Raw genomic sequence first — 25,613 nt, forward strand, 5'->3', positions numbered from 1 at the left:
ACTTTGCGGGGACGCTCCCATCGTTGTACGCCAATTCTAAGTCAATATTTGCAGGGTAATTAAATGAACTCGACTTGAAAAAAACATGAAAGCTCGTTTTTATTTTTTGAGTTTTGGAACATACGATTAATTTCTACTTATTCAAGTTTAAATAAATATAATTTACATCTCTTCTAATAGAGAGCCTAATAAAAAATGGATGTTAGCGATTTGAAAAATCAATAATCCATTCGGCAACTGAGGTTTCTCTGATAAAATTTGACTTCTCACGTTAATATGATAAAATATCCAATGGGTGTTATATCTTCATTGAGATGGTGCATTTGTTGACTGAATTAACTCAACATTAAAATATTTATGTTTCCGTGGAGAAACAGATGTTAATCAGTCAACTAGCCCCAAAATGCAACTACAGCTGCCCTTTGGCTTCAAGATGATAAATAATTATGAAAAAGAAGGGGAAAAAAATAAAATAAAATAAAATTCTCTCAATAGACATCAAATATGAGCCGCTGGAATGGGGAGGCCCTTGATCTGCATCTGCTTGCGCATCCATTGCCAATTCTCTGGGGTCACCTCACCACCAAGAGAACGAATAACAGAACCACCACTGCATGAGCCCACTTTGCAACACTCTTCCAGAGACAATCCCTTTACTAATCCGTACAAGAACCCACTCGAAAATAGGTCTCCAGCACCAGTGGCATCAGTTGCTTTTGCCTCCCCTATGGCTGGTACTCGAACAACCTGAAATAGCAGGAAATTTCATAATTGCAAGTTACTTTCAGAAGGACAGCATAAGAGAAGACCATTGCACTAGCTGTATATTTGTCTCAATTTTGGATGAATTTTGCACTATCTTTGTTCTACACACAGCAATTTTGCCAAAGGCTATCAAAAGTCCAAGAAAATTTGAATAAAATTATACACCCATATCGTTGAAGTCAAAGGGCATTGCAAGGAAACCAAAAAAGAACACTCCACCTAACTATTTTGGTGCCCGCATCTGGACAGCTTAAAAGCTCCAAGCGAAGGCACCCAAACACAGTTTAAACATATAAGAACAACTGGGATGGTGCATCGTGGATAACATATCTCCAGGAGGGAAAATAGCTTCATGTAATCATGTATGCAGACTAGCCGCATTATTGAACTGAAAAAAAGAGGAGATCTAACCAACCTCTTTTCCATGCTTTGCAATGCATCCATTAGAGCCTAATGTCACCACAGCCCATCGGCAACTTTTAGCCAGGAATTCAAGAGCAGCCTCTGGATCAGCATTTTGTTCACCTCTACAATAATCGTTGAATGAAAAATAAATGCCAGCAACCAGAAACTGCCCCAAATTTAGAAACAGAATCATGAAGAAGCAATAAAATCTACTCCTAAATTACCAACTGTATTGACGTGTTAAAATTATAACAAAAGGACAATCACCTTACTAGCTCAGCTGCTTCGTCCTCATTGGCAAAGCAGAGGTCTATATCCCCAGACTCTAATAACTGTAGAAGATGTGATTTAAAATTCCGAACCATCTGGCCAAAGTTAAATACCATGAACGCCAATTAGAAATTCATTTTAATTACATATCAATATTCCAAGTGTACATCAATGATTTTAACAACTTTGCTTCAGATATATTGAAGTTCACGCAAGTCAATTTTTTTTTTTGGTTCACACAAGTCAATTTCATTTGCATGCATAAAAGATACACTCCCCTGATCTGAACTAAATGAACTTAATGAAGGTGAAAATATTTTGAAGGAAATACCTCAAAACTTGCTAAATCCAACGAGACAGAAACACCCTCTTGTTTGGCAATCCGAATGGCTGCTTGAATAACTTCCATGTTGAACATTGCAAATCTTAGAACCAACCACTGTTAACAGAAGATATATAAGTAAACAAGTCCAGAGCCTACCGTCTTTAAAGATGACCAAGCTGAGCATTGTTCACATTTGAATGATATTTTGTCAAAGCGGGCCATAATTTCAATTTTAAAACATAGAGACATTCATCACTAAAATCTGAAGCGCACTCCAGTACATAACTATATTAAAGCTTTCCAAAAGTTCATACTGATACATGAAAAGCTAAAAAATATCAATTAAACCGAACAGTACCAACAAATTAACGGAATATAGTACAAGGTGGCTAACCTTGGAGCCTTTAAAATCCTCTCTGGTAAGTTCATCAGCCTGAATTTTGACAGCACTTGATAGACAAGGTCGCATTGTACGATTACCCGATTCATCAACCAGGCAAACACACTGTGGCACAGCATTTACTGATAAAATTTCAGCACTTAGCCAGACAAAACATACATAAAGATCAAACAGAAAGACCGTTAAAAAACTAATAAAATTCATTAACAGAAAATCACCTGGCCAGTAGGTCCCTTCTTCATTCTCAATCTTGACAAATTAACCCCACTAAAGGTCATGTTACTAACAAATAACTGGCCCTGTTGATCATCCCCATAAGCACCAATAAGCCCACAAGACACCCCAAACCCTACGCTCAAACCTCTAATAGTATTGGTAACACTCCCTCCCGCTATTGTTTTTATAGGAGATGATTCATCAGGTGTAGAAAGCATGTGAGTTTTCACCTCACTTAGTATATGCTCCAGCGCTTCAATTGCTACCTACACAGAGCACGAATTTATTTTCAATTTTTATTTCTATTTTATTAAAAAAAAAAAAAAAAAAGTGATATCTAAAGGATTTGGAGTAAAATTAAGAAATATACTGGTATAGAGCCCCCGCGTTCACCAGGGATTTGATCCAGCAGGGACCAATCGACGCGTGCGACGTGGTCACTGAGGGCAGCAGGTTGGAGTCCAAGAATTAAAGGAACGGTAACCATGGTGGGCAAGGGTTCCGCTCCCATATCTTGGCTTTGCCCTTTCACTCTTTCTTTAAGTGAAAATAAGAAGAAAAGTAAACACCCCTTCCTCTCTCTTTTGCCATTCCGCTCTTTCGTTTCGGTATTTATAGACTTCACCGGGTCCACTTTCAGCGGACTTTCAGTGCCCTCCTGTTCCCCAAATTGCCCCCAAATAATAAAATTATTTACCTATTGCTATTTTTATTCACAAAAAATACAAATATACAACCTCTTTTCACAAATTTTCTCTTATAATCTTGATATAACAGTTCGTAATTAGTCAGTTCATAATAAATCTCATATAAGTTTCATCTAATAAATTATGATTAATTAATTACAAATTATCATGTTGAGATTATAAGAGAAAATTGATGAGAAGAGATTATAAGAGCAACATCACTCTTTATTCGCATGGCCCTGCAGTAGTGGTGGTGGTGGCTATAAAATTTTGGGTTTGGCCCTACCTCTCTTTACATTAGATAAGCGCCACACACATTTAGCTGCAAGCGTGGCCATATACTTCCACAATACACTTCAAACCTCAAAGGAATCCAACAAGCAATCACCCACCTCAAAATTTTAAAGAATAATAAAATATCATCACTACTTTGTTTGATACTCAGTCTTGTTTTTTGTATTGTAATATTCACGAATAATTGTCTCCGGCGCAAGAATGAGTGCTTGTAATCTTTTGATTGCTTTAAGCCAAATGCCTAGTCACCTCTTTCTCACCATTTCCTTTTTGTTTAGAAAGGTTTTAGCTTCATCATTTCTCAAGCCTTCAACTATAGCAGTCGCATTTTTCATGCTTTCAAGTCTCAACAGTGCTCTACTTGATTAGAAGAGAGATTTTTATATCTACACAATAATGAAAATGCCCATAATTTAAAATTGGACCCATCAATGTTTAAAAAAAAAAACCAGGAAAAAGAATAGCACTTGAAATGAATGAAGAGGTATATATATAACAGGAAGGGTACAAAGAAAATCAGACAACATGAAAGAGAGAAGAATATATGGAGATCTATAAGATTAGAGGGGCGACCCTTTTTGTCGTTTCAAGCATAAGGCACCTCAGCTGAAATCACGGAGAATTGCATGTTTGGCTTTTGTAGATTCAGACTCAGGGGACTCCAATAATTGCGAAACAGATCTGACTATGGCTACGATTTTTTACAGGCTAGTAGTATTTCTTATAGAATTTGGATCGGAAGGATTGGTTTAGCACATGGGTTAGGTACTTAGGTTGGCAGAAATTGCGCTTACTCATGTTCACTTTTCACTAATCACCAATCAACAAATGTGTAATGTTTTTTTTCGCCCCAACATACAAAAATCCATAAGAAGATTCAAGTAGGACGGTACTGTGGACTGTGGAGGACCCAGTGAGCCAATAAGCAATGAATCTTCGATTGTTTTGGATAAAATTCAAAGTGTTGTCCGTTGTGGTATATGTCGTAAGCTAACCACCCGTGCAATCAGAGCTTTCACATTTTTTGTTCAAAATCAAACACTGTCCATGACAAATTAATAGCACACAGGAACTGAGCTGTCTTTTGCTGTTAACTTATCCAAAGCGTAGTAAAATGTGGGCGGCCAGCGCAGAAAATTATACAGAAGGAAACTGATAAAGATGAAAGGAGAAGAATCAAAGCCTTTAAACTAAATTTTGCTTTCGGCTGAACACTCGGAGCATCTTTTGCTTTCGGCTGAGCACTCCGAATATCTTTAAAAGACTTTTTATATGATCCAAACTCTTTATTATAAAACATTTCTCATATTTATTAAGTTTAATTTAAAAAGTCCATTAGATTTGAATACAAATTTTGTTATTTATATTTAAAAATTAATAAATATGATTTTTATTTATGTAAAACATGCTCTTTAAAATAAAAAAATTTAGAAATGAGCTGATAAAAAGTACCATTAAAAATGAGCTATGTTGAACGCTTTTACTTTCTATTAATAGCACCATACTCGAATCACTCACTTTGTTTTATACTTAACAACTAAATGACAATAAGCTAGGGGTATAATATCATCACAATCACTTTAGGCTATTTGGTAACATCAATGCCTTCAACAAAATAATAACTTTCAGCAGTTTCATTCACTGGCCTCTTACCAACTTGTCAGACATAATGACTTTCCAATTCAAATCATACGACAGGAAAAAGTCTCCAAACCTCAGGCGCCTCTCAATCAGAGGCCAAATTTCAGCATAAAATATTCTGAGTTTCTGATTTCACAAAAGCATTGAAGAAGAACATCAAACTACTCATCACGGTATGCAAGCCCGCCAGGAAGCAAAAGTATAATGCTATACATGGGGCTCTCAAAATTCTAATTCATCGTGACATATCCATTAACGACATGAAAATCAAAAAGTGCAGATGGTGAACAAAATCATCTCGAACATAGGGATCTCAAATACAAGACAAAACATCAACATACAAGCTGCTTTATGGTATTAGTTCCTAGCGGAGCAGAAATTGAGATTTTAAACAGCCACAAGAAGGCATAACTGGAAGCTAAAGAGGAGCCATAATTCTACCCTACTTGTCTGGTCTTATTAGGAATGAGAATGACTCCCTCTCCATGTATTTGCATGTAACAACAAATATTCCTTGATGTCAAACCTCAATATTCAAATTTAACAAAAAATAGCTAGTGATTTATCATTTCTGTGAGGCCTTTGGATCTTTGATGTTATCTGGAAGAATAATTTCTGGGGGAGTTTCACGGACAACACCTAGCATTGAGTCATATTCCTCATCCCGATGAGCAAACTTCTTGCGAAGAACTTTCTCAAATTCAATCTCATCAAAGGGCTTTGAATTCTCAGCAGCATGCACCTGTGCCAAGTTGGAATAATTGGTGGCTGACTGGGAAATAAAGGTTATCTCTTCATCAGTGAGCTTTCTTAGGAACTTTGCTGGATTGCCTCCCCATACCTGTGATAGATAGTGTCACACAATTCACGAATTAATATTTATAATTATAGAAAGCAACACTCAAGGAACAGTTGATGGAAGTTGTCTGAACATGAGCTGATTTGGCCAAACTGAATTACGAATCTCAGCGTTCTGTAAAATTCACTTAAGAAGAGAGAATATAGAGGAATTAAGGAAAGTAGTGAGATATAAAATCAAAATTAGGTGGGTCTTTTACCGCTCAACAAAAACCTTGGCATTCTGTTAAGAAAACTGATAACAAGATGCCGATTGCTACCTAAAGAGAACAAGAATTCACCCACTTCACCTTGATTGACAACAGGGGAGGTTGAGACTCGGGATCATTTCAGATGAGCTGAAAACCTAGCAATGATGTCCCTATCAGGCCGACTTATCAACATGTTAGTCTATCATACTTGCAAGTTTGGTGATTCTTCTACCTTCACTGACTAGACTAAAATAGCTAACATCAATAGGTTCAGACCACTTTTTTTTCACAAAACTTCATCCTGGTCAAGATGGCTATCTATCCCATCTACTAATCAGATGCCATCCCTCATGTATACATGCAAGCATTATGAGCTAACTGTTTGCTGACAATTAAAGTACCATAGAATATTTGTTTTCAATTCATAACTCCTTCATCATACTACATATACATCACAGTTCTTTCCACAATAAGATGAAACCATATAAGACCAGTTTTCCTTGAATGTGTGTGGGTGAGACAGTGCTTGCCAATATACCTCACCAGAAGGGATCCTAGTATTCTGCCTCACAAGAGATCCAGCAGCAACCATCCCATGTCTCTCAACAACAACACCATCGAGTAGAGTCGCACCCATTCCCACAAAGGCATCATCCTCAACAGTGCAGCCATGTAAAACAGCACTATGGCCTGCTTAGTTAAAATCTTAAATCATAATCCAGGAAAAAAAAAAGAAGAGAGATGTAGCCAGCAACAGTCACGTCAAACATATGGCCAATAGCATACAACTCACCTACAGTAACATTGTCCCCAATAATAGTTGGCAGCACCTTCCCACTTAGGTTAGACTTTGCAACATGCACTAGCGAGTTGTCCTGTATATTAGTTCCTGATCCAACACTAATGCTGTTCACATCCCCTGCAACACACAAGAAACATTAAAATGATCATTTGCAAAACCGACCGATATACAACTCCCAAAAAATTTAATTGAACAAACCTATAATTCACATAAAGGTGAACTAAAAGCAATGTGAAGTAAATTAAAGCTCCCTGCGCAAAGGGAAGTAGAGGGAGGTGCTCAAATTGAATTAAGTGAGGCTCAATCATAAGGTTGTAATTTAAATATGTAGCTGTATAATCAAAGTCTAGCAAAGTTCTTTTACAATTGGCTTTTTGTTGTTTCTTGTATGTTTGACAAAGTAATGTGGAATTTTTTGTTGTTTCTTATCATAAGATGTAACAAGAAAGCCAATAAATGCAAGCAGAAAATTATTGGCTAAGGAAATAACAGTTAAAGAAGTCCCAACATGATCCAAAAATTCACTTATATACTGTGTGTTGAAACTATGCAAAAAACTACACACTTAGCTGATGCCATTAAAATAGAAACATGTATACCAGGCTACGGAGAAGGTGATTTAAGACTAAACACATACAAAGAATTTAAATTTTATTGTGGGAAACTAACTTCTAGTTAAAATGATAAGCTTCAACACTTCAATACATATTACTCCAGAACGAGACCAATGGCTTAGAACTGTATTGAACCTCTATTAACTACTTCCATATTAGCAAAAAAATGAACCCATCAGTAAAATCTGTCCTGTTTCATTAGAATATAATAATCTTTACTCAAAAGGCTATCAACACTAAAACCATATCAAACCAGCCAAATCAGATCCACAGATGTTACAATATGGAATTAAGTCTATGACTGGCAATATAACATATAGCATACACACACACCACAAAAAACCAAAAAGCAGAACACAGTTTCCGTTATGATAGCATTTCTAACACACCATAGAGTTATAAGATCCTACATTCTGATAGTTTTTGACAGTTTGACATAGAAAAGCCTGCATTCCTAGAAGCAACACCATGATCATCATGCATCAGTTACACAGGGCTAAAATAAAAAACCTAACATTGCAATTTTTTAACATACAAAATCAAAATTACTTTATTTGTATCTCATGTAGGCATAGCAATCCTAAAGTATTACCTCAATCAATACAACAAATATACCAATGACTGTAGTCTTTATTGAAATAAACTTGTTAAATGCATCAAACAAGCAAATACTAAATCCTACAGAAAGCATCTTACCTCTCAAAACACATCCATACCAAATAGATGATCCTCTTCCCACTTGAACATCCCCAATGATAGAGGCGCTGGGAGCAACAAATGCATCCTTGTCAACCGCAGGAGCTTTATCAAATATGTTCATGAGAGTTCGATGCCTAGACACTGGAACAAAAAGAGATAATTGATTGTTAGATGTTCATGTACCAAAAAAAAAGGTAAAGCGGTTACCTAATCCTAGCCTACAAACAGGCACTTGAAATGTAAAATTCAAAAAAGATAGGTTGTGAGAAGTCAGCAAACTCTGAGAATTCCACTGTGACACAGTCTGGCTTTGCAGGATTAAAAGTTTCCTTTAGGTTCCATAAAATCCAACTAATTAAGCACACCTAGTGTAAAATTAAAAATAAATTATGCATATTTTTCTGCCATATCTCTAGATTTTTGGTTGCTACACCAACATATTCCCAAAGTGAGGAAAACCATGAACATCTCTTGTAACTAATATCTTACCATGAGCTTATGAAAAAGTTCTCGTGGTGTATTTGAAGTCTCGTGCATCAATGAAAATGAAAGCTACATTAGATTTGCTACTACAAATGATATAATAACAGTTTACTTTCAATATTCATAATCATTTGTGAGAAATGTGGCAATTCTCATATAGTCCCCACTAACAATAATATATATTCACATAAAACACCAAGCATGCAACTCAATGTCTGTACAAAAACAACTCGCCCTTCACATAAGCATACGTTAATTTATATAATTCACCAATCCCTGCTTCTCTAGACAAAGCAAAAGGTTGTCTGGTTATCATTACTTAAAACTAAACGCAATTCACAAGAATAAGTTATAAATAAAGGCTTAAAATGAAAACAAGGAGATAGATTAATTTTTTCCAGGAAATGAAATGAGACCTAGAATTAAATAGAGACAGAGAAGAGCTTACGTTGTTCCTGAAAATAATAGTTGCCTTGGAGGCGGCAGCCAAGACGATCAAGGGCCTGACCAGTTTCGCGAATCCAGAATCCAACTGTGTATACCGCTCTCCCAAGGGTTCCCATTTTTTGATCGGTGAGAGTGTGTGTTTGTGGAGGTAAGGTCAGTGAGGTTTTGGGTTTTTTGAGTTTCGCTGTGTGTGTGATGGGAAACAAGCTGGAGGAGAAAACGATACCGTTGAGTTAGGGTAGAATATCCCGTACCCTTGGGAGGGCAAATTGGGGTTTTGCCACAGGAACGTTGCATTTTCTTTATAAATACAAATTATGTTTTATAAATAAATTAATGTTTAATAGATGAATTGGTGCTCTAAGTAAATAAATGAGTCAAAATATAAAGTAATACATTGATTTTCATTTATGAATTACACCAACGCCCCTGCCAAATCACAAATATGGAATTGCAACGCATACATACTTGATGCAATATGCTAGTAAAAGTTAATGTATGCTTTCTATTTTGTGTTATGATATTATGCTTGTTATCGGTTCAGTTGATTCTTAAATTTCATATACTCATTCATTTAAAATCATATATTAAAATTGTATAAATATATAAGCCGAAATACATGTACCCACCCAAGATTTAGCCCACCTACAAACGGGTAACCTCGCTTTGAAAAACCATCAATGTTCCACCATCTTTTCAAATTTCACTGATAAGCTTAACAATTCAAGGGCATTTTTGTTTTTTACACAATACACAAACCCTATGTGGTTGAAAAAAACCTAAAGCTATGTAAGGTCGTGATTTGGCTAACTTATTGCTCAAAGGCGCTACCAAGGCACGATCTTGTCAACCATGATTCATTCTCCATTTTCGACTATGTTTCCTTCTCCTTTTTCTCGCCATGGTTTTCCTCTGTTTGCCGGACTGAGTTGTGGATGAAGAAGCCAAGTTCTTTGGCTTATGGTGTTTGTGGGTCTATGATTTGATTAATATTATTATTATTTGTAGGTTGATTTTGCTGTCATTGAATAAAAATATTGTCTTTGATGTTATAGATTATGAGTTGAAATATAGTGAAGGTGATGATCTTTAGTTGCAAAACTATGATGAAGACAATGGGTGATGAAGTTTTGTTTTCATTAATTTTTATTTTAAATGTTTAACAAAGTATTGTTTTATTGAAGATTTGACAATTATTTTTTATTTACTTGTTATTAATGTTTGATTAATTATTTTTGGTTAGTTGGGAGGATGGGAGCTGATTATTGATTAATTCTCCTAAATGTATTTAGTGGTTTGTGAATTTTCCGTAAATTTGAAGATATATTTTTAATCTTATGATTAAAGTTGAATTGGTTATTAATTAATATTAATTTGGATATTGGTTAAAAGATGAAGATTTAGGTTAATTTTTTATAAGAAAGGGCAATTTGGCCATTATATTACCTGCATATGTGTCCGAGGTTAAAATCCATTGACGGACACACTAATAGTAACAGACGGTGGAACGTTGATAGTTTTTCAAACCAGGGGATCGAGTAAATAGGCTAAACTATGGGTGGGTATATGTACTTCTGCCTTATTATATGATTTCTGTTCACTGAAAAATTTATCTGTAGAAACAGTGGAGGGAAACGAAAGTTTGACCATAAATTTCCAATCAAAACAGACTGTGAACTGTAAATGTATATATAGGCAAATCTGGCACTGGGTCTAGATATTGTCAACGAGATTGTTATTCATTATCCCTCGTTAAATAGGGATACAGTTGTTTACAATTGTCAAATCCTATATAATTATCAATAGCCGTACCAATAAATATTCCTTTATTTGGGAAAAAAAAAAAAAAAGTTTAACCAAATTTATCACCCCCGACTATGGAGCCAGACGACGGTCGTGGTGGTGCCGTTGGGGTTCAGATCAAACAGAATCGAAGGTTACCGGATTTCTTACAAAGTGTGAATCTAAAGTATGTGAAATTAGGTTATCATTATCTTATATCAAATTTGTTAGCACTATGTATTATACCTTTGATTATAGTGATTTCCATCGAAGTTTCTCAAATGAATATGGATGATTTGCGTCAGTTATGGATCCACCTACAGTTCAATTTGGTAAGCATAATTATTTGTTCTGCAATTCTTGTTTTTGGATTAACGGTTTATATTATGAAGAGTCCTAGACCTGTTTATTTGGTTGATTTTTCGTGCTACCGTGGTCCTGATGATCTAAAAGCTCCTTCTGAGAAATTTATGAAGCACTCCCAATTAACTGGAGATTTTGATGAGTCATCACTCGAGTTCCAACGCAAAATTCTTGAGCGTTCGGGGCTTGGAGAGGAAACTTACGTGCCTGAAGCTATGCATAATATCCCTCCTAAACCAACCATAGCAGCAGCTAGACAAGAAGCTGAACAGGTCATGTATGGTGCATTAGATAATCTTTTTAATAACACCCATGTTAATCCAAAAGATATTGGGATTCTTGTTGTCAATTGTAGTTTGTTTAATCCTACACCTTCTTTGTCTGCTATGATAGTGAACAAATACAGATTGAGGGGTAATATTAAGAGTTTCAATTTAGGTGGCATGGGTTGTAGTGCTGGGGTGATTGCTGTGGATTTTGCTAAAGATTTGTTGCAATTGAATAGAAATACTTATGCTGTGGTTGTGAGCACCGAAAATATTACTCAGAATTGGTATTTTGGGAATAAGAAGTCTATGTTAATACCCAATTGCTTGTTTCGAGTTGGTGGTGCTGCAGTTTTGCTTTCTAATAAGGCTAACGATAGGAAGCGAGCAAAGTATAAACTTGTTCATGTTGTGAGGACACATAAAGGGGCAGATGATAAGGCGTTTCGTTGCGTTTATCAGGAACAGGATGATCAAGGGAAGATAGGGGTTTCATTATCAAAAGAATTGATGGCAATTGCTGGTGGAGCACTTAAAACCAACATCACCACATTGGGTCCTCTTGTTCTACCAATTAGTGAGCAGCTTCTGTTTTTTTCAACGCTTCTGATTAAGAAGTTTTTCAAAGCCGATGTTAAGCCTTATATCCCTGATTTTAAGCTGGCATTTGATCATTTCTGCATACACGCGGGTGGGAGGGCTGTAATTGACGAGCTAGAAAAAAATATGCAGCTATTACCAGTGCATGTGGAGGCTTCTCGGATGACTCTACATCGTTTTGGGAATACCTCATCCAGCTCTATCTGGTATGAGTTGGCATACATTGAAGCCAAGGGGAGAATGCGAAAGGGCAACCGGGTCTGGCAGATTGCCTTTGGAAGTGGTTTCAAATGTAACAGTGCTGTCTGGCAGGCTATGCGCAATGTGAAGCCATCCCGCAATGGACCCTGGGAAGATTGCATTCATATTTATCCTGTGAAATTAATAAGCTAGTCAATTTAGGGAGGGTATTTTTTCAGCAGAAGCATCTCTATCTGTATCTTGCATTGTAGGATTGTTTATATTGTACTTTATTGGATCTTTTTTATCTGATCATGGTTGTCAAATTTTGGTTTCTTCTGACTTTCCTTTTAGTTCCCTGTATTTTTCAATAGCATTATGAATCAAGTAGTTTCATTCAGCCTCAAAACTCATTTATTTAAGAGACGATTATAACTTCCCTCCTCACAGAAGTTTTAGACTTTTAGTTACCCAGATCAGGTGTGAAATACCTGTGTTTAATCCAATTATTCAAGTTGCAGTAGTTTGAAAAACAATAATTCTTCCTTTTTTGGTTAATTTATAACAATAAATCCCCGGTTTCCTATTAAGAATGTTGAATTAATCCACTGCATATCATCCTTTCCTTTAGTTTTAAGAAAGCAACCCCAGATTGCACTGGTCCATTTTGCAACATTCTTCGAGAGATACTAATCCATACGATAAGAAACCTCTTTAAATCACGAGAATGGGAATTAGGAAGAAACCATGAAGAAGCTCTCCATTTGCCTCATCTGGTGATCAATGATGATGGTGTTTAAACAAAGTAACTAAACCCAATTTGCAGAAATTAAAGTATTTACCAATTGGGATGGTGATTATATGGATAGTAGCTAGCTAAAGCAATTGCCATTTGGGATGGTAATCATCGTCTTCTAAGCAAAGCCCCTTAATAATGTTTTTTATTTATTTATTTATTTTTTTTATCGGGGTATCTGGATCAGTTTATGCGCATCTCAACTAATCTTCGAGAACCTTGAAATTATCGATCGGGTAAGAGTTCCAATGACTACTCCTATTAACAACCGAGAAGAAACTCGAACTTAGGACCTCTTGAGTAATACACCCAAGAATCCCTATCGAATCACTCGATCACCCAGTGATAGTTTCCCTTAATAATGTTATTTAAGCTTAAACTAATGTTTAATCTTTGTTATAATAAAGCAAATCACAATTAAAAAAATTTTTATTTCTTCTTTTTTTTACTCTCCTCTTAATATGGGTGTAACAGATAAATGAATAATATATTATTTACTTCGTCAATATTGGAGTAATCTTATTTGTAAGTAATATCAAAATAGTGTTTCCAAGTTATAAATTACGGTTTAATGTCCTTCAAAATTCCCTTTTTCAGGTTTTATTGAATTCCTATTATAAATTTATTCAAGTGATTTAAAGGTGAGGGAGATAACTAGATCCATTTGAAAGAACTCTAAACAATTTTTTTTTTTTTTTTTGATGGGGGGTATTCAAGCTAGTTTGCTCGCATCTCGATTAATCTCTTGAGACCTTAAAATTATTAAATTATTTGATGATTGCCCCTGTTACTACTAACTGAAGAGTATTAAACTTAAAACCTTTTGAGTAATACAATAAAGATTCTTTTAACACTTCTCTCGGAACACGATTACACTCTCAACAATTTATCCACGCAATTGGGCTGAATCAGACCCAATCCAGTTCAACAATGGACCCTCATCGGCTAATCCTATACGTTATTATTAGTTTAAAAACAATTCTCTTCCCAAATTAATAAGATTCCAATAAAACAAAATAAAATAAAGCGCTCCACTTTTCAAAGTATTGATATTAAATAATTAAAATTTAAAACAGAGCGTTTCGACGAGGAGTAAATTAAAAATAGCACGTAAAAATATGTGCATATAATCATATATGCTGGAAAAAATACTGTTTCTCTAAATTAGGAGCCATGTCTCTACAAGTTTATTGAACGAAATCGAGAAAAGAAAACTTATAACCTTCAGATCCAGAGATCCTCTCGGTGTTATAACCCTACCTTGGCGTTTCTTCAAGGTGAGCTGTCGTTTTTGTCCTCTCTTTTGTCGTTTTGATGCTATACGTAGAATTTTATGCTTACATAGCTTGTATAACCTCTGATTTATTGACAATTTAGATAGCTTTAACCTGTTTTGATTAATTCTCCATGGAAATTGAAGTATAGCCGATCTAGGTGCCTCCGATATTTATTTCTCGTCGAAGAGTTTCTTATAGGGTTGGGTTTAAGGTATCGACCAGATTTTTTTTATCTTTTGATACCTTATGACGTCGCTGTTTCTAATTGTAGACATGATATTGCTTAAGTTAAACCTCACTTGTTGTTTTGTAGTTGAGAAGGCATGGAAATATTTTTTTTAAAAGGCAGCGAATCCTAAAATTTCTATTACTATTTTCCATATGATTCGCCAGAATACTGAATGCTACACGAAATTAAGCTTATTAAACCATTAGCCTCACTTGGGTTTTCTCATTCTTGATAAACAAAACCTATTGGAATCATGAAATACGGTGTAAATACTGCTCAGGTTTTAACTATATTTTTTTTCTTCTGTTTATGCAGAGAGTTTCAAACCTAATATCCCATGGAAGGAGGAGGAGGAGGTGGAGGAGGAGGAGGGGGTGATGCTGCCTCTGCTATGGCCCCTATTGCTAAGTGGAAAAGCGATTTCTCAAGGATGTTTCAATACTATCTGGATCGATCAACCCCGCATCCGATGGAGAGATGGCTTGGAACTCTTGCAGCCGCTGCGATTTATGTGTTGCGTGTTTACTATATTGAAGGATTTTACATTGTGACCTATGGATTAGGAATCTATATTCTGAATCTGTTAATTGGATTTCTGTCGCCAAAGATTGATCCGGAATTTGAAGCCTTGGATGGAGCTTCATTGCCTACTAAAGGTTCAGATGAGTTTAGGCCTTTTGTTCGCCGACTTCCTGAGTTCAAGTTCTGGTAATTTAAATACTTGTACTATCACTTTATTTTAATGAAGTATTTTGCTTATTTTTCATAATTTTTCTTTGATACGATATTGCTATTTTTGTCATGTCAAATTCTGAGGCACATCCATCAACATTAAGTGTTCAAACCATTAATGTTCAAATATTGGATGCACCTCATCAATATTGGTAGCCTAGTTTATTGCATATACTTGTAAAAGCTTGTCAAATTTGTAATTTGAATATTCTTAATATAGCATTTCATTCATATTAATTATTCTGGTTACTTTGAGGTGAATAAAGAAGTTCAACCTCGTTGTTCTTGTCCAGAGTATTGTAAGTGAAGTTGATCAATTTAAATTATTTCTTACTTTGAGGTGATTAAACTAATGATGAACACCCAGTTGAAAGAGACAGTTCAGTCAAAGAAAGCTGTAATAGCTGCCTCTATATTCTGCTGTTTGATATGCAGTCTTGGACAGCAGCTGTTAGGTGTTCTACTCTGAGTTGGATACTACATTAAGTTGACTATTTTTGAATAGAATGAATCTTAGTGAATAGAATGATGCATCCTTTCCAAAATGTTGGCGACTTGATCTTGCTAACTTGCTTGGAGCTCCTTTGGGTCTACTGATGTTCTAAAATGGGTCTCCTGTGAAAATTAAATGTTTTCTGTAAGAGGTGCACCTATAATTTTCTCTTTCAGGGTATTTTTTTTACCCTTTGTTCCCCCACTCTATCAGTGGCAGTGCCAATTTCAAATCCTGGTTAATGTTAACTTGACAGAGTCTGGTTGTAGATGGTTTTTTATTCTGTATGAAGTATAATGAGTCGCTCAGATGATTAAAAATATCAGTTTAGATGTAGCTGAGTCAATCTCCTTTCTTCTTTTCATATTTTTCTGTTCTTGTAGGAATTTTATGAGTTCAAATGCAGGTTTAAACTTGATTCTTTTTGTTCTGTTGTTTCAGGTATGCCATCACAAAGGCTTTCTGCGTAGCTTTCCTTATGACCTTTTTTTCTATTTTTGATGTCCCTGTTTTCTGGCCCATATTGCTCTGTTACTGGATTGTTCTGTTTGTCCTCACCATGAAGCGCCAAATCATGCACATGATTAAGTATAAATATGTTCCATTCAGCTTTGGGAAGCAGGTGAGAGATCTGAATTGTTATTATAGTACCTTTCAGTCCTTCACCCAGCTTTCTGCCACCATCTCCTGAATCTACTCTTTTTTTATATTTTCTAAATTTGTGGAGGCATCTGGTGACAGTTTATTCCATTTGGCTCTCTTAATGAAATATAATAACTTGTCTTGGTGATCTTTTACAGAGGTATACCGGGAAAAAGCCTGCTGCTGGTAGCAGTGGTATGCCAAGGGATTGAGCCTCGTGATATATCTTGACGATTAGAGGAAAATGGGAATTGTGCAGCAACCTTATTCTTGCACCTCTACTTTTTGTCTTACTGAATTTTTTTAATTTTTAGATGGAACAAATATCATGTTAAATACAAATGCAAAGTTCATATATATGCTGAAGATTCCATCTGCTTTGTATTTAGAATGACGTAGGGTTCTTGCCTTTTTCATGGGGTGTAGCTTGCTTGCACCTTTTTTCCCTTGAAAATATAATTCTTCAGTAGTATTTGTTAATTAATGAAAGATATCAGGATGTTGATTAGCTATCAATACTTTAATCCCTTTTTCTTAGAATTTTCCAGATGCCATTTTGTCTGAATTGGAAGTTCTATTTCTTCTTGCATAGTTCTCCTTGCCAAATGCCAATAATGGTGTTAGGTATATTCATGTTATTTTGCATACACATCATCACGCTTCTGGTTTGGAGTAAACACGATGATAGTAAGCTTCTAGCCCATTTTTCGACTAATATATAAGCAGCACTGTGATAAGTCATGATCTATAGCATTCAATTTTACTGGAAAGTAAGCAAGATCAGATTTTAAGTAACTATTCAGTCCCCAAAGAGAAAAGGAAGTCTGGACAGAATCCAATTTCCTACTGGAATTTTGTTCAAAGTCGTGTTTCTGCGGCATTCTTCAGTCAATGATCACGTATTTATTTGTCTGCGGCCTCATTTTTTTTTATTTTTTTCAAGTTGTTGGATGTTAAGTTTGCTTAGTGTCACGGGCTAAGAGTTTTATACAAAAAAACACTAACCCATTAGGGAAAAGAACTCTCCCTCTTATAAACTCAAGATCTCCCCAATGCTCGATGTGGGATCCGTGACATTCTCTCTCACCTAATCTTGTGACGCCTTCGTCATAGGTAGGGCCTCTTGCCCACCCCTCCATCTCATTCTCGAGTAGACCTATTATTACACATGGACGTCTCTTTGCGTGGACGTTTGATGAGACACCGAAAGATGGATCAGGACACCGAAAGATATATTTGGTATGTTTGATACAATTGTCACGGATTGTGAGTTGTACACCTAAACAGATAGCCTATTAGGTAGATGACCTTTCATAAGCTCAAAACCTCCCCGATGCGTGATGTAGGATCCGTGACATTAGGTAGTGAATTGAGTGAGGCAACATCCATGTATCGATGCCACTGAACCTTAAGAGGCATTCGTCTCTCATGATAGGTGGGATTTGCAGCTCTCTGTGGTGGCTGGATTTTGTCAATTTCTCTACAGGATTTTATTTAGACTTGCACAAAGTGTTAGCATGGAATCAAACGCTTCAAAACTAATCAACCTCGAGTGTCATCAATCATTAATGCTTGTAAAAGATCATGGTCCAAGTAGTCGTGAGGTTGCCATGCGGCAAACACTGATTGGGCGTATTAGAGAATTCACCTTCAATGAAGCAACAGCAAAACCGATTATTGACTTAGAGATTCCAGATGGATGTCTATTCACACAACCAACTAGTATAACAACTCTTCAACAACTAAACAACGAAAATCATATTGTTTGTTATTTTAATAAATTGACTTGTGTTATTGAAAGGGATACATATTACAAATTGGTACTATTACTAGTTGCTTTGAGTTTTATAATACAGGGTGTTCCTGAAACATGGCCAGCTATGATGTTCAAGTTTTGCTTCTTCTCTCATCTCATTACTTGGAATAAACATTGAACATTCTCCAAAGCTGCATCACTTTTCCCGGACAAATGACCGATAGAGCTTATGTTCTCATATTCTTCTTTTGGGCTGTTCTCACAATCATCACTCCTACTCTTATTCTCTTGTCAGAATCTTCCAAACCCAACTTTGATCCAAATGGTAGGAAATTACTCTTTGCGATTCATAAATCATTACTCAAGTTTCCAGTTCCTTATTTCATCTATCCGGGTTTTTTCTTTTATGTATTGCAGGGAAGGAGAGTGAAGGAATAAACGCCAGGAAAATGATGACATATTTAGAGAAGCATCCAAAGACACCAGTAACTCTGCGGCCACTGTCAAATGAATCACATATTGCACCAGCTCCAGCACCAGCACCGGCACCGGCACCGGCACCGGCACCGGCTCCGGCACTCAAACCAGCTTCGAAAATTGAAAAGCTCTCTCGGGCCACTTAATATGAGCGTACGTGCAGAGAATATGTTTAAGGCCGCCAGGGAACCCCAGGTTTGGAATTAGAGGCTACTTTCTTATTATCAAGTGCTGAATTTGAGCCTGCATGATTATAGTTGTAAATATCCGATGTGTGCATACTGAAAAGAGCTATGTTATTTACTGTTAATGTTATGTTCCTTGCTTCGGAAAAAAACAAAGGAAAAATGGAAGATAAACTGATGATGAGACTGATTAGAGTAAACGAAAGCAAGGAAATGCATACTAAATTATTGATTTATTTAATTTTAATTAAAAAAAGTTTGCAATCGATTGCTTGTATCATTTCTTTCTTTTCTTCTTGAAATGATATTTAATAAAATATTTAATCTTGTAAGCATATGTATGCTGTTGTTTTAGTTATTTATTTACAAGTAATGGTTGAACCAGCCAAACAAGGCTGCTCTTGGGAATTCATAGACTCTGTTGATTGGGTCGTCACCAAGTTTTATATCTTAAAAAACATAGAACAGTTGGTGCCCCCGCCAACTATGGAAATTTGCAGCCGACACTGACCATCTATAATGAGTTTCTGATTTCCCACCATTGATGTGATTAACGAACCACAGGTTTGAAGTAGTCGCCACCAAGAGTTTTACAATAAAAAACAAGTCAATAGAAGAGAACATGTACATGTCAAATTGGCAATCAAAGATTACAGGGCCAGAGTGGTAGGCACGTTTTGAATTGTTGTATTTGAACATAAACATGATAAAGAATAAGTCCTAGAATTCAGCTGCAACCTTCCCTTGATGAGGCCTCTAATTACTTAAGATTTCAGCAATGGATCTCATAAGTAACAGATTGAAATAGGATTTCTTTGAGCAATTAGCTATGACATGATCAAGCACCATGTCGAACTTACGACGTGTCAGCAATAGATTCCTGGGCCAACTGCTTGCTACAAGGTATTGATGATTTTTGTTAAAAAAAATAAAAAGAAACAAAGAAAAGAGACCAACTTCGTTGTTGGCAATCATGGAATTGTGGTACTCTTAACTAAATCATAATGTTTATTCATTAGGGCTTGGAAAATTGACGCCAAAAAGAGAGAAGCTTCTCTATAAAGTTTAAATATTGCCGTTAGTTTTGCTTATGATGCCCGCAACATAAAAGCTCCAAAGTGACCCATGCGGCTTCCGGAGTTGTCTTACTCATTTATGCAGTTATGTATGGAGTAAACGACTTTTTCCCTACCCAAGGTTAGCCTTAACATCACTTTTCCACTCAAAAGTTTCAAAATGCCACTTTCCCACCCAAAGTTAATATTTCGTTATTATCCAAAGTTGATTCCAGCTGTGAAAATTCTCCCTGTCACTCCCATTTGAATCTTCGGTCTCCTCTCTACAAAACCCCTCTCACTCAGACACCTGATTTCTTGTCGATTGTTCGCCATTGCAAAGTTAAGATTTTCTGTTCTTAGTTGATTTCCGGTTGATTCCAACGGTGAATATTCAATCGGTCACCAGCATTTGATCCATCGGCCTTCACTCTACAAAAAACCTCTTATCCTGGCTCCTAGAACTCATTAAACGTCGATTGAGAAAATGAAGTATATTTTGGATATCAACATATTATAAATGTTGGGTGCGAAGTGATATTTTGAAACTTTTTGGGTGTGAAGGTGTCATTAAGGTAAACCTTGGGTGGGAAAAGGTCGTTTACTCATATATGCTTTTTAACTTTCTCTCATTAGAAATTTTTCTCTAAAGCCCATAGAATGCCAAAAATGGAAATTGGTAATCAAGTAGTTTGAATAGCTGTTTAGTTGGTGAAATATTGGGTACGTGGGGTGTAGCTTCAGGTAGGGGAGGGGACAAAGTGTTTTTTAAAGAATAAATTAATAAAATTTTCAATTCTAAGTTTGGTGGGAAGAACATATTCTCCACAGTAAACCACCTGCTGACATGAACCTTACGGACTCCAGCTAGATAAAGAGCTTCCATGATTCCTTCAGTTACCATGTGTTGTTATAGTTAAGTTTTATTTACATAGAATGTCTCTTCATTTTTACTACTTATAAGGGACTTTTGTTTTGGTTTACTTCGAATCTTTCTGCTTTGAAGATATTTTTGTAATTAATCTCATCCGTCTATTTTGAACATTTTATTAAATTTTGGATTTTAAGCATAATCAGTCATCATCATAGCATCATATCCAAGTCGTGAATGCAAGGTAAAAAGAATCTAAATTATCATAAGAGAAATGCTTTAGAGCACGATATGATTCAATACATATAGCGAAATATGATTCAGAGTCTTAGATTCGAAGAAACACAGAGCACGATGACACAATACACGCTTCATGCTGAAATCGCAAATGATAACAGCTTTATAATTATTCAGCAACAGCTAATTAAAGGTTGAATAATTTTAATAGCTCAAACGAATTTCTGGGATATTCTTCCACTGTGGTGTATTTGACATCAGGATAAAGCTCGAAGCCTCCACTCCAAAAGATGGTCGATCGAAAGTTTGTCTGATCACCGTTCACAAAAAACGAGTGTTTCATAGACATCATGATGTTGAGTGGGAACGAGACTCTGCAACAATTATTGTAAAAATTTCACAGAATGAAGCAGACCACTTTAATTGCCTCTATGTTTTAAAAAAAAAAAAGGTCAGAAGATTAGGTAAACTGGAATCTGACCTGGGATGTCTTTGAGAAGTTGCTCCCCTGGAACATATCTTTTTCAAGAGTTTTTCAATCTTCTTTTCCCATAGAGCAGCAACCTCATTGAACGTGTAAGTGTTTTGAGGAGCTTGATAAAGAGGATTTTGTTCAATGTTCTTGGGTCATCCACAGCTTTGATGGTATAAGTTGCAATGTCTGCTTCATTGTTGAAACCACTGCAGACAAAAATGAGTGCAGGGAGAGGCAGTTTATTTTGTTTCAACAAATCTTAATATTCAATGAACCATTGTCAATGTTCTGCTAAAATTTCTGCCTCATCAGCTCCTCTGCTTCTGGAATCAAGAAATAATACCAATATATTCCGTAAAGTTAAGCGATTTTAGAGAGAGTGTATATCCTTGACGTTTCCATCTCCATTTATAGTGATTTTGTTTCTGGGGGAGCACTGACTCCTCGCTGGCCAAGTGTAGAAAAATAGCCAGCGAAGCAGTTGCAGGCACGTAAGTATGGGATCCCTTCAGCCTCAATAGCACGGCGGATTTGCGCCTTGACTGCGAATGTTGATTTTGCGGCTCCACTGCATTCTGACGATCCACGTCAATTCCAAACTCTGACGGGAAGAATCTCTGAAACATTCAAATACTGATTATTGTAACAGGACATTGATCTTATCAGTATGTTGTGTTTGTACATGTCTTTAAATTCATGTATTAATGTTTACGATATATATACATATTGAAGAAAAATTGACTGATAAAGGTCTGTTATGTCTGAGAAAGTTATATATGTGGATGAATGTCCCATCATGGTAAGAGTATTCTCCACAATGAAGCGTGGTCCTTAGTCATGACACTCGGTTTAAGGAAGCAAGGACAAATAGCTTATTCCATCAGTATTCATTTCTTTCCCACTACTTGATAACACATTCTAATCTAACTGCAGTTTTGGTCCACCCACCACCGCCACCACCAAATTTGGAGGCGGGGTCTGCAAAGCATCCTCCATTGATACCGATTTATGGTCGAAATCAAATCACCTCTATCCACTTACGTACGCCAATGGAAATGTCTCCTTTGGAAACACCATGACTACCCGAATTAAATTAACATCCTCTCTCTTTCTCTTCTCAAGCAAGAAGAATAAATAAATCCCCTAATTCAATTCCATTTTTCAAATTATTAAAATCAAACTTTGAGGAATTGTATCTATCAATTATAAAATAAAAGAATATTTGATTTATTCAAAGAAGAAACCAACCTTAACATTACCACTTCCTTGATGGCAGCAATGATCTTGGTTTGATCAGCTAACTGCAAGGCGCCTACTGTTGATATCACCACATCAACCTGCTTTATCGCTTTCACTAAGCTCTCATGGTTGTAAAGATCTCCCTGCAAAGTAATATCAAAACTATATAATAACACTAATTTGTAATATCTCACTCTTCATCATAACCACAAAATCAACTCACACAAAGAAATTATATATATAAACACATACATAACCAAGGTGGCGCCTGAGTTCTTGAATTTCTCAACAAGTTGTCCCTTGATAGATCAGCAACAGTACTCTCTCTAACAAAACAAAGCTAGGATGACCAGCCTTTATGCCAGCTTCTACAATAAACTTCCCAATGTACCGTGCCTCCAATAAACAAAATCTTGCTTTTCTCAGCCATTAATTAGTTTTTTAAGTTTAAAGTATAGAAATAGTAGGAAAGGCAATGGAAGTTTATGATATGGAATAGTGAATAGCATACAATTATATATATTGTTTAAGTTTTGGAGATAGACTGATAGAAGTCTCTATGGTGTTACTGTTGTGGTGGGTGGGCTTTTGTTTTCACCACTGTAGACGTTAATTATGCCGTTATAGCCTATAGCGTACATCACGCCATTCTAGGACATATTGGATTATTTTTTTACAATTATTTTTTTGTTTTTAACGAAAAAAGTCTCTATTTCTAAAATCAGAGGTCACCATTGATAATTGCTCCATAGTCTAAAATTTTAATTTCAACTTCGTATACTTTTTGATTGGTTTATGTTCATCTACTTCATCAGTGTTGTTGAAGCAATTGCAGCAAGAAGGCGGGAGAAATCATGAAAGAAAGCTTCAGAAGATAATTTCAAATCTCGGTTGAGGAGTCCTTATCTTGAATTAGGTGAGAACAACATTTAGTGTTGATCACACACCGACTAGGCACGCGAATTAGGTGAGAACATAACATTTGAGTGTTGGAGTCACATACCATCTAGCACGCTCAAACCTACTGGTTATAAAGAGGGTAATCTTCCCATTCAACAATGTCTTATTGAGTGAGGAGGAGTCAACTCACCCAAATTCTATCATGGTATCAGAGCCCAGGTTCAGTTGAGCTGAATGTTTGACCAACGAGTGAGGAGTTAGAGCCGAAACTACCTCAATACCAGCATGATCCAACATATGGGCGTGATCGTGAGGAGAGTGTTGGAGTCCTTCTATTCAACAATGCCTTATTGGATAAGGAGTCAGACCCACTCAAATTCTTCTTTTGGCTGTTCTCACAATCATCACTCCTCTTATCTCTTGTCAGAATCTTCCAAACCCAACTTTGATCCAAATGGTAGGAAATTACTCTTCGCGATTTATAAATCATTACTCAGTTTCCAGTTCCTTATTTAATATATCGGGAATTTTTTTTTTTTTTTTTTTTTTTTTTTTTTTTTATGTATTGCAGGGAAGGAGAATGAAGGAACAAACGCCAGGAAAATGATGACATATTTAGAGACATCCAAAGACCCCAATAACTCCGCGCCACTGCCAAATGAATCACATTTGCACCAGCTCCAGCATCGGCACCGGCACCGGCACCGCCCCGGCCCTCGAACCACTTCGAAATTGAAAAGCTCTCTCGACCACTTAATATGAGCGTACGTGCAGAAATATGTTTAAGGCCTCCAGGGAGCCCCAGTTTTGGAATTAGAGGCTACTTTTTATTATCAAGTGCTAATTGAGCCTGCATGATTATATTGTAATATCCGATTGTGTGCATACTGAAAAGAGCTATGTTAGTTACTGTTATGTTATGTTCCTTGCTTCGGAAAAAACAAGGAAAAATGGAAGATAAACTGAGAGAGACTGATTAGAGTAAACGAAAGCAAGGAAATGCATACTAAATTATTAATTTATTTAATTTTAATTAAAAAGTTTGCAATCGTTGCTTGTATCATTTCTTTCTTTTTTTTCTTGAAATGATATTTAATAAAATATTTAATCTTGTAAGCATAGTAAGCTGTTGTTTTAAGAGGTTTTGTCTGAGCTTATGAAAATTAGCTTATAGCAACAGTTCTTATACTTATAGCAACAAATTCTTATAAGCTAATTTTAGCTTATAGCATTTGAAATTTTAAGCAATTACGGTTTGGTTAAAGTACTTATAATTGACTGATAAGTAGTTGACGTGTTTGGTAAAATATGGCTTATAAGTAATTATTATAAATGACTAAAAATGGTACTACATTAAACAAGGGTATACTATAGAATTTTAAAATTAACAAGGATAATGTGATATATAACTTGGTCAACTATCTTATAAGTAGAGTGCTTATAAGCAAAAAAAAAAAAAAAAAAGTACCTCCCCCCCAACTTATTTTATTTTTTTTTTTTTGGCTTATAAGCTCACTTAAAGCTCAAAAAGTTATAACAAACAGAGTAACTTAATTTTAAAGCTTATAAGCTAGTTCGACTAGTTTATAAGCTTAGACAAACACCCCCTATTAGTTATTTATTTACAAGTAATGGTTGAACCAGCCAAACAAGGCTGCTTTTGGGAATTCATAGACTCTGTTGATTGGGTCGTCACCAAGTTTTTATCTTAAAAAAATGAACAGTTGGTGCCTGTGCCCCCGCCACTCTGGAAACTTCAGCCGACACTGACCATCTATAATGAGTTTCTGATTTCCACCATTGATGTGATTAACGAACCACAGTTTGAAGTATCGCCACCAAGAGTTTTACAAAAAAATGTTGACGCATGATTTTGGATGCCAACGACTCGAACGTCCAAATTGCTAAAGGGTCTTAGAAATTACACTTGATGGATACATGAGATTTGAATATGGAGCTGAG

At 36.0% G+C, this 25,613-nt stretch overlaps 5 protein-coding genes and 1 pseudogene across 5 annotated transcripts; 3 read left to right on the forward strand and 3 right to left on the reverse strand.

Annotated features, from left to right (window-relative positions):
* Positions 1-441: 441 nt before the first annotated feature.
* LOC116119416 (uncharacterized sugar kinase slr0537) lies at positions 442-2,953 on the reverse strand. Its single transcript, XM_031405356.1, has 7 exons — positions 2,752-2,953; positions 2,384-2,647; positions 2,160-2,270; positions 1,772-1,879; positions 1,438-1,535; positions 1,181-1,292; positions 442-747 (listed from the first exon to the last, which is right to left on the reverse strand). Exons 1-7 carry the CDS (start codon positions 2,890-2,892, stop codon positions 499-501), a joined length of 1,083 nt encoding a protein of 360 aa, XP_031261216.1. The 5' UTR covers positions 2,893-2,953; the 3' UTR covers positions 442-498.
* A 2,333-nt stretch (positions 2,954-5,286) lies between these two features.
* On the reverse strand, positions 5,287-9,332 carry LOC116119417 (gamma carbonic anhydrase 1, mitochondrial). The gene is made up of 5 exons (XM_031405357.1): positions 9,098-9,332; positions 8,164-8,307; positions 6,845-6,970; positions 6,590-6,741; positions 5,287-5,843 (listed from the first exon to the last, which is right to left on the reverse strand). The coding sequence occupies exons 1-5, from the start codon at positions 9,210-9,212 to the stop codon at positions 5,568-5,570; spliced, it is 813 nt and encodes a 270-aa protein (XP_031261217.1). The 5' UTR covers positions 9,213-9,332; the 3' UTR covers positions 5,287-5,567.
* Positions 9,333-10,776: 1,444 nt separating this feature from the next.
* On the forward strand, positions 10,777-12,636 carry LOC116119415 (3-ketoacyl-CoA synthase 4). The gene has a single exon (XM_031405355.1). The coding sequence runs from the start codon at positions 10,974-10,976 to the stop codon at positions 12,498-12,500; it is 1,527 nt and encodes a 508-aa protein (XP_031261215.1). The 5' UTR covers positions 10,777-10,973; the 3' UTR covers positions 12,501-12,636.
* Positions 12,637-14,148: 1,512 nt separating this feature from the next.
* Positions 14,149-16,940, forward strand: LOC116119418 (protein RER1B-like). Its single transcript, XM_031405358.1, has 4 exons — positions 14,149-14,360; positions 14,905-15,297; positions 16,256-16,436; positions 16,615-16,940. The coding sequence occupies exons 2-4, from the start codon at positions 14,927-14,929 to the stop codon at positions 16,666-16,668; spliced, it is 606 nt and encodes a 201-aa protein (XP_031261218.1). The 5' UTR covers positions 14,149-14,360; positions 14,905-14,926; the 3' UTR covers positions 16,669-16,940.
* Positions 16,941-18,252: 1,312 nt separating this feature from the next.
* LOC116119462 (dicarboxylate transporter 1, chloroplastic) lies at positions 18,253-19,203 on the forward strand. Its single transcript, XM_031405414.1, has 2 exons — positions 18,253-18,537; positions 18,630-19,203. The coding sequence occupies exons 1-2, from the start codon at positions 18,426-18,428 to the stop codon at positions 18,833-18,835; spliced, it is 318 nt and encodes a 105-aa protein (XP_031261274.1). The 5' UTR covers positions 18,253-18,425; the 3' UTR covers positions 18,836-19,203.
* A 1,889-nt stretch (positions 19,204-21,092) lies between these two features.
* On the reverse strand, positions 21,093-23,181 carry LOC116119413 (annotated as a pseudogene).
* Between the last annotated feature and the right edge of the window lie 2,432 nt (positions 23,182-25,613).

This window comes from Pistacia vera, unplaced genomic scaffold (genome assembly GCF_008641045.1).
Source record: "Pistacia vera cultivar Batoury unplaced genomic scaffold, PisVer_v2 Contig89, whole genome shotgun sequence".
Lineage (NCBI taxonomy): Eukaryota > Viridiplantae > Streptophyta > Magnoliopsida > Sapindales > Anacardiaceae > Pistacia > Pistacia vera.

What these genes read in the sequence shown, in the direction of transcription:
- LOC116119416 (XM_031405356.1), bottom strand. Translation starts at nt 2,892, where the DNA reads ATGGGAGCGGAACCCTTGCCCACCATGGTTACCGTTCCTTTAATTCTT. An exon ending in AACGCGGGGGCTCTATACCA is followed by an intron (nt 2,648 to 2,751) that starts GTATATTTCTTA and finishes TGCTCTGTGTAG; the next exon opens with GTAGCAATTGAAGCGCTGGA. An exon ending in AGGATTTTAAAGGCTCCAAG is followed by an intron (nt 1,880 to 2,159) that starts GTTAGCCACCTT and finishes TTCTGTTAACAG; the next exon opens with TGGTTGGTTCTAAGATTTGC.
- LOC116119417 (XM_031405357.1), bottom strand. Translation starts at nt 9,212, where the DNA reads ATGGGAACCCTTGGGAGAGCGGTATACACAGTTGGATTCTGGATTCGC. An exon ending in TGGGGACAATGTTACTGTAG is followed by an intron (nt 6,742 to 6,844) that starts GTGAGTTGTATG and finishes TTAACTAAGCAG; the next exon opens with GCCATAGTGCTGTTTTACAT. An exon ending in CTAGGATCCCTTCTGGTGAG is followed by an intron (nt 5,844 to 6,589) that starts GTATATTGGCAA and finishes TATCTATCACAG; the next exon opens with GTATGGGGAGGCAATCCAGC.
- LOC116119415 (XM_031405355.1), top strand. Translation starts at nt 10,974, where the DNA reads ATGGAGCCAGACGACGGTCGTGGTGGTGCCGTTGGGGTTCAGATCAAA.
- LOC116119418 (XM_031405358.1), top strand. Translation starts at nt 14,927, where the DNA reads ATGGAAGGAGGAGGAGGAGGTGGAGGAGGAGGAGGGGGTGATGCTGCC. An exon ending in CTTCCTGAGTTCAAGTTCTG is followed by an intron (nt 15,298 to 16,255) that starts GTAATTTAAATA and finishes CTGTTGTTTCAG; the next exon opens with GTATGCCATCACAAAGGCTT. An exon ending in CATTCAGCTTTGGGAAGCAG is followed by an intron (nt 16,437 to 16,614) that starts GTGAGAGATCTG and finishes GATCTTTTACAG; the next exon opens with AGGTATACCGGGAAAAAGCC.
- LOC116119462 (XM_031405414.1), top strand. Translation starts at nt 18,426, where the DNA reads ATGACCGATAGAGCTTATGTTCTCATATTCTTCTTTTGGGCTGTTCTC. An exon ending in ACCCAACTTTGATCCAAATG is followed by an intron (nt 18,538 to 18,629) that starts GTAGGAAATTAC and finishes TATGTATTGCAG; the next exon opens with GGAAGGAGAGTGAAGGAATA.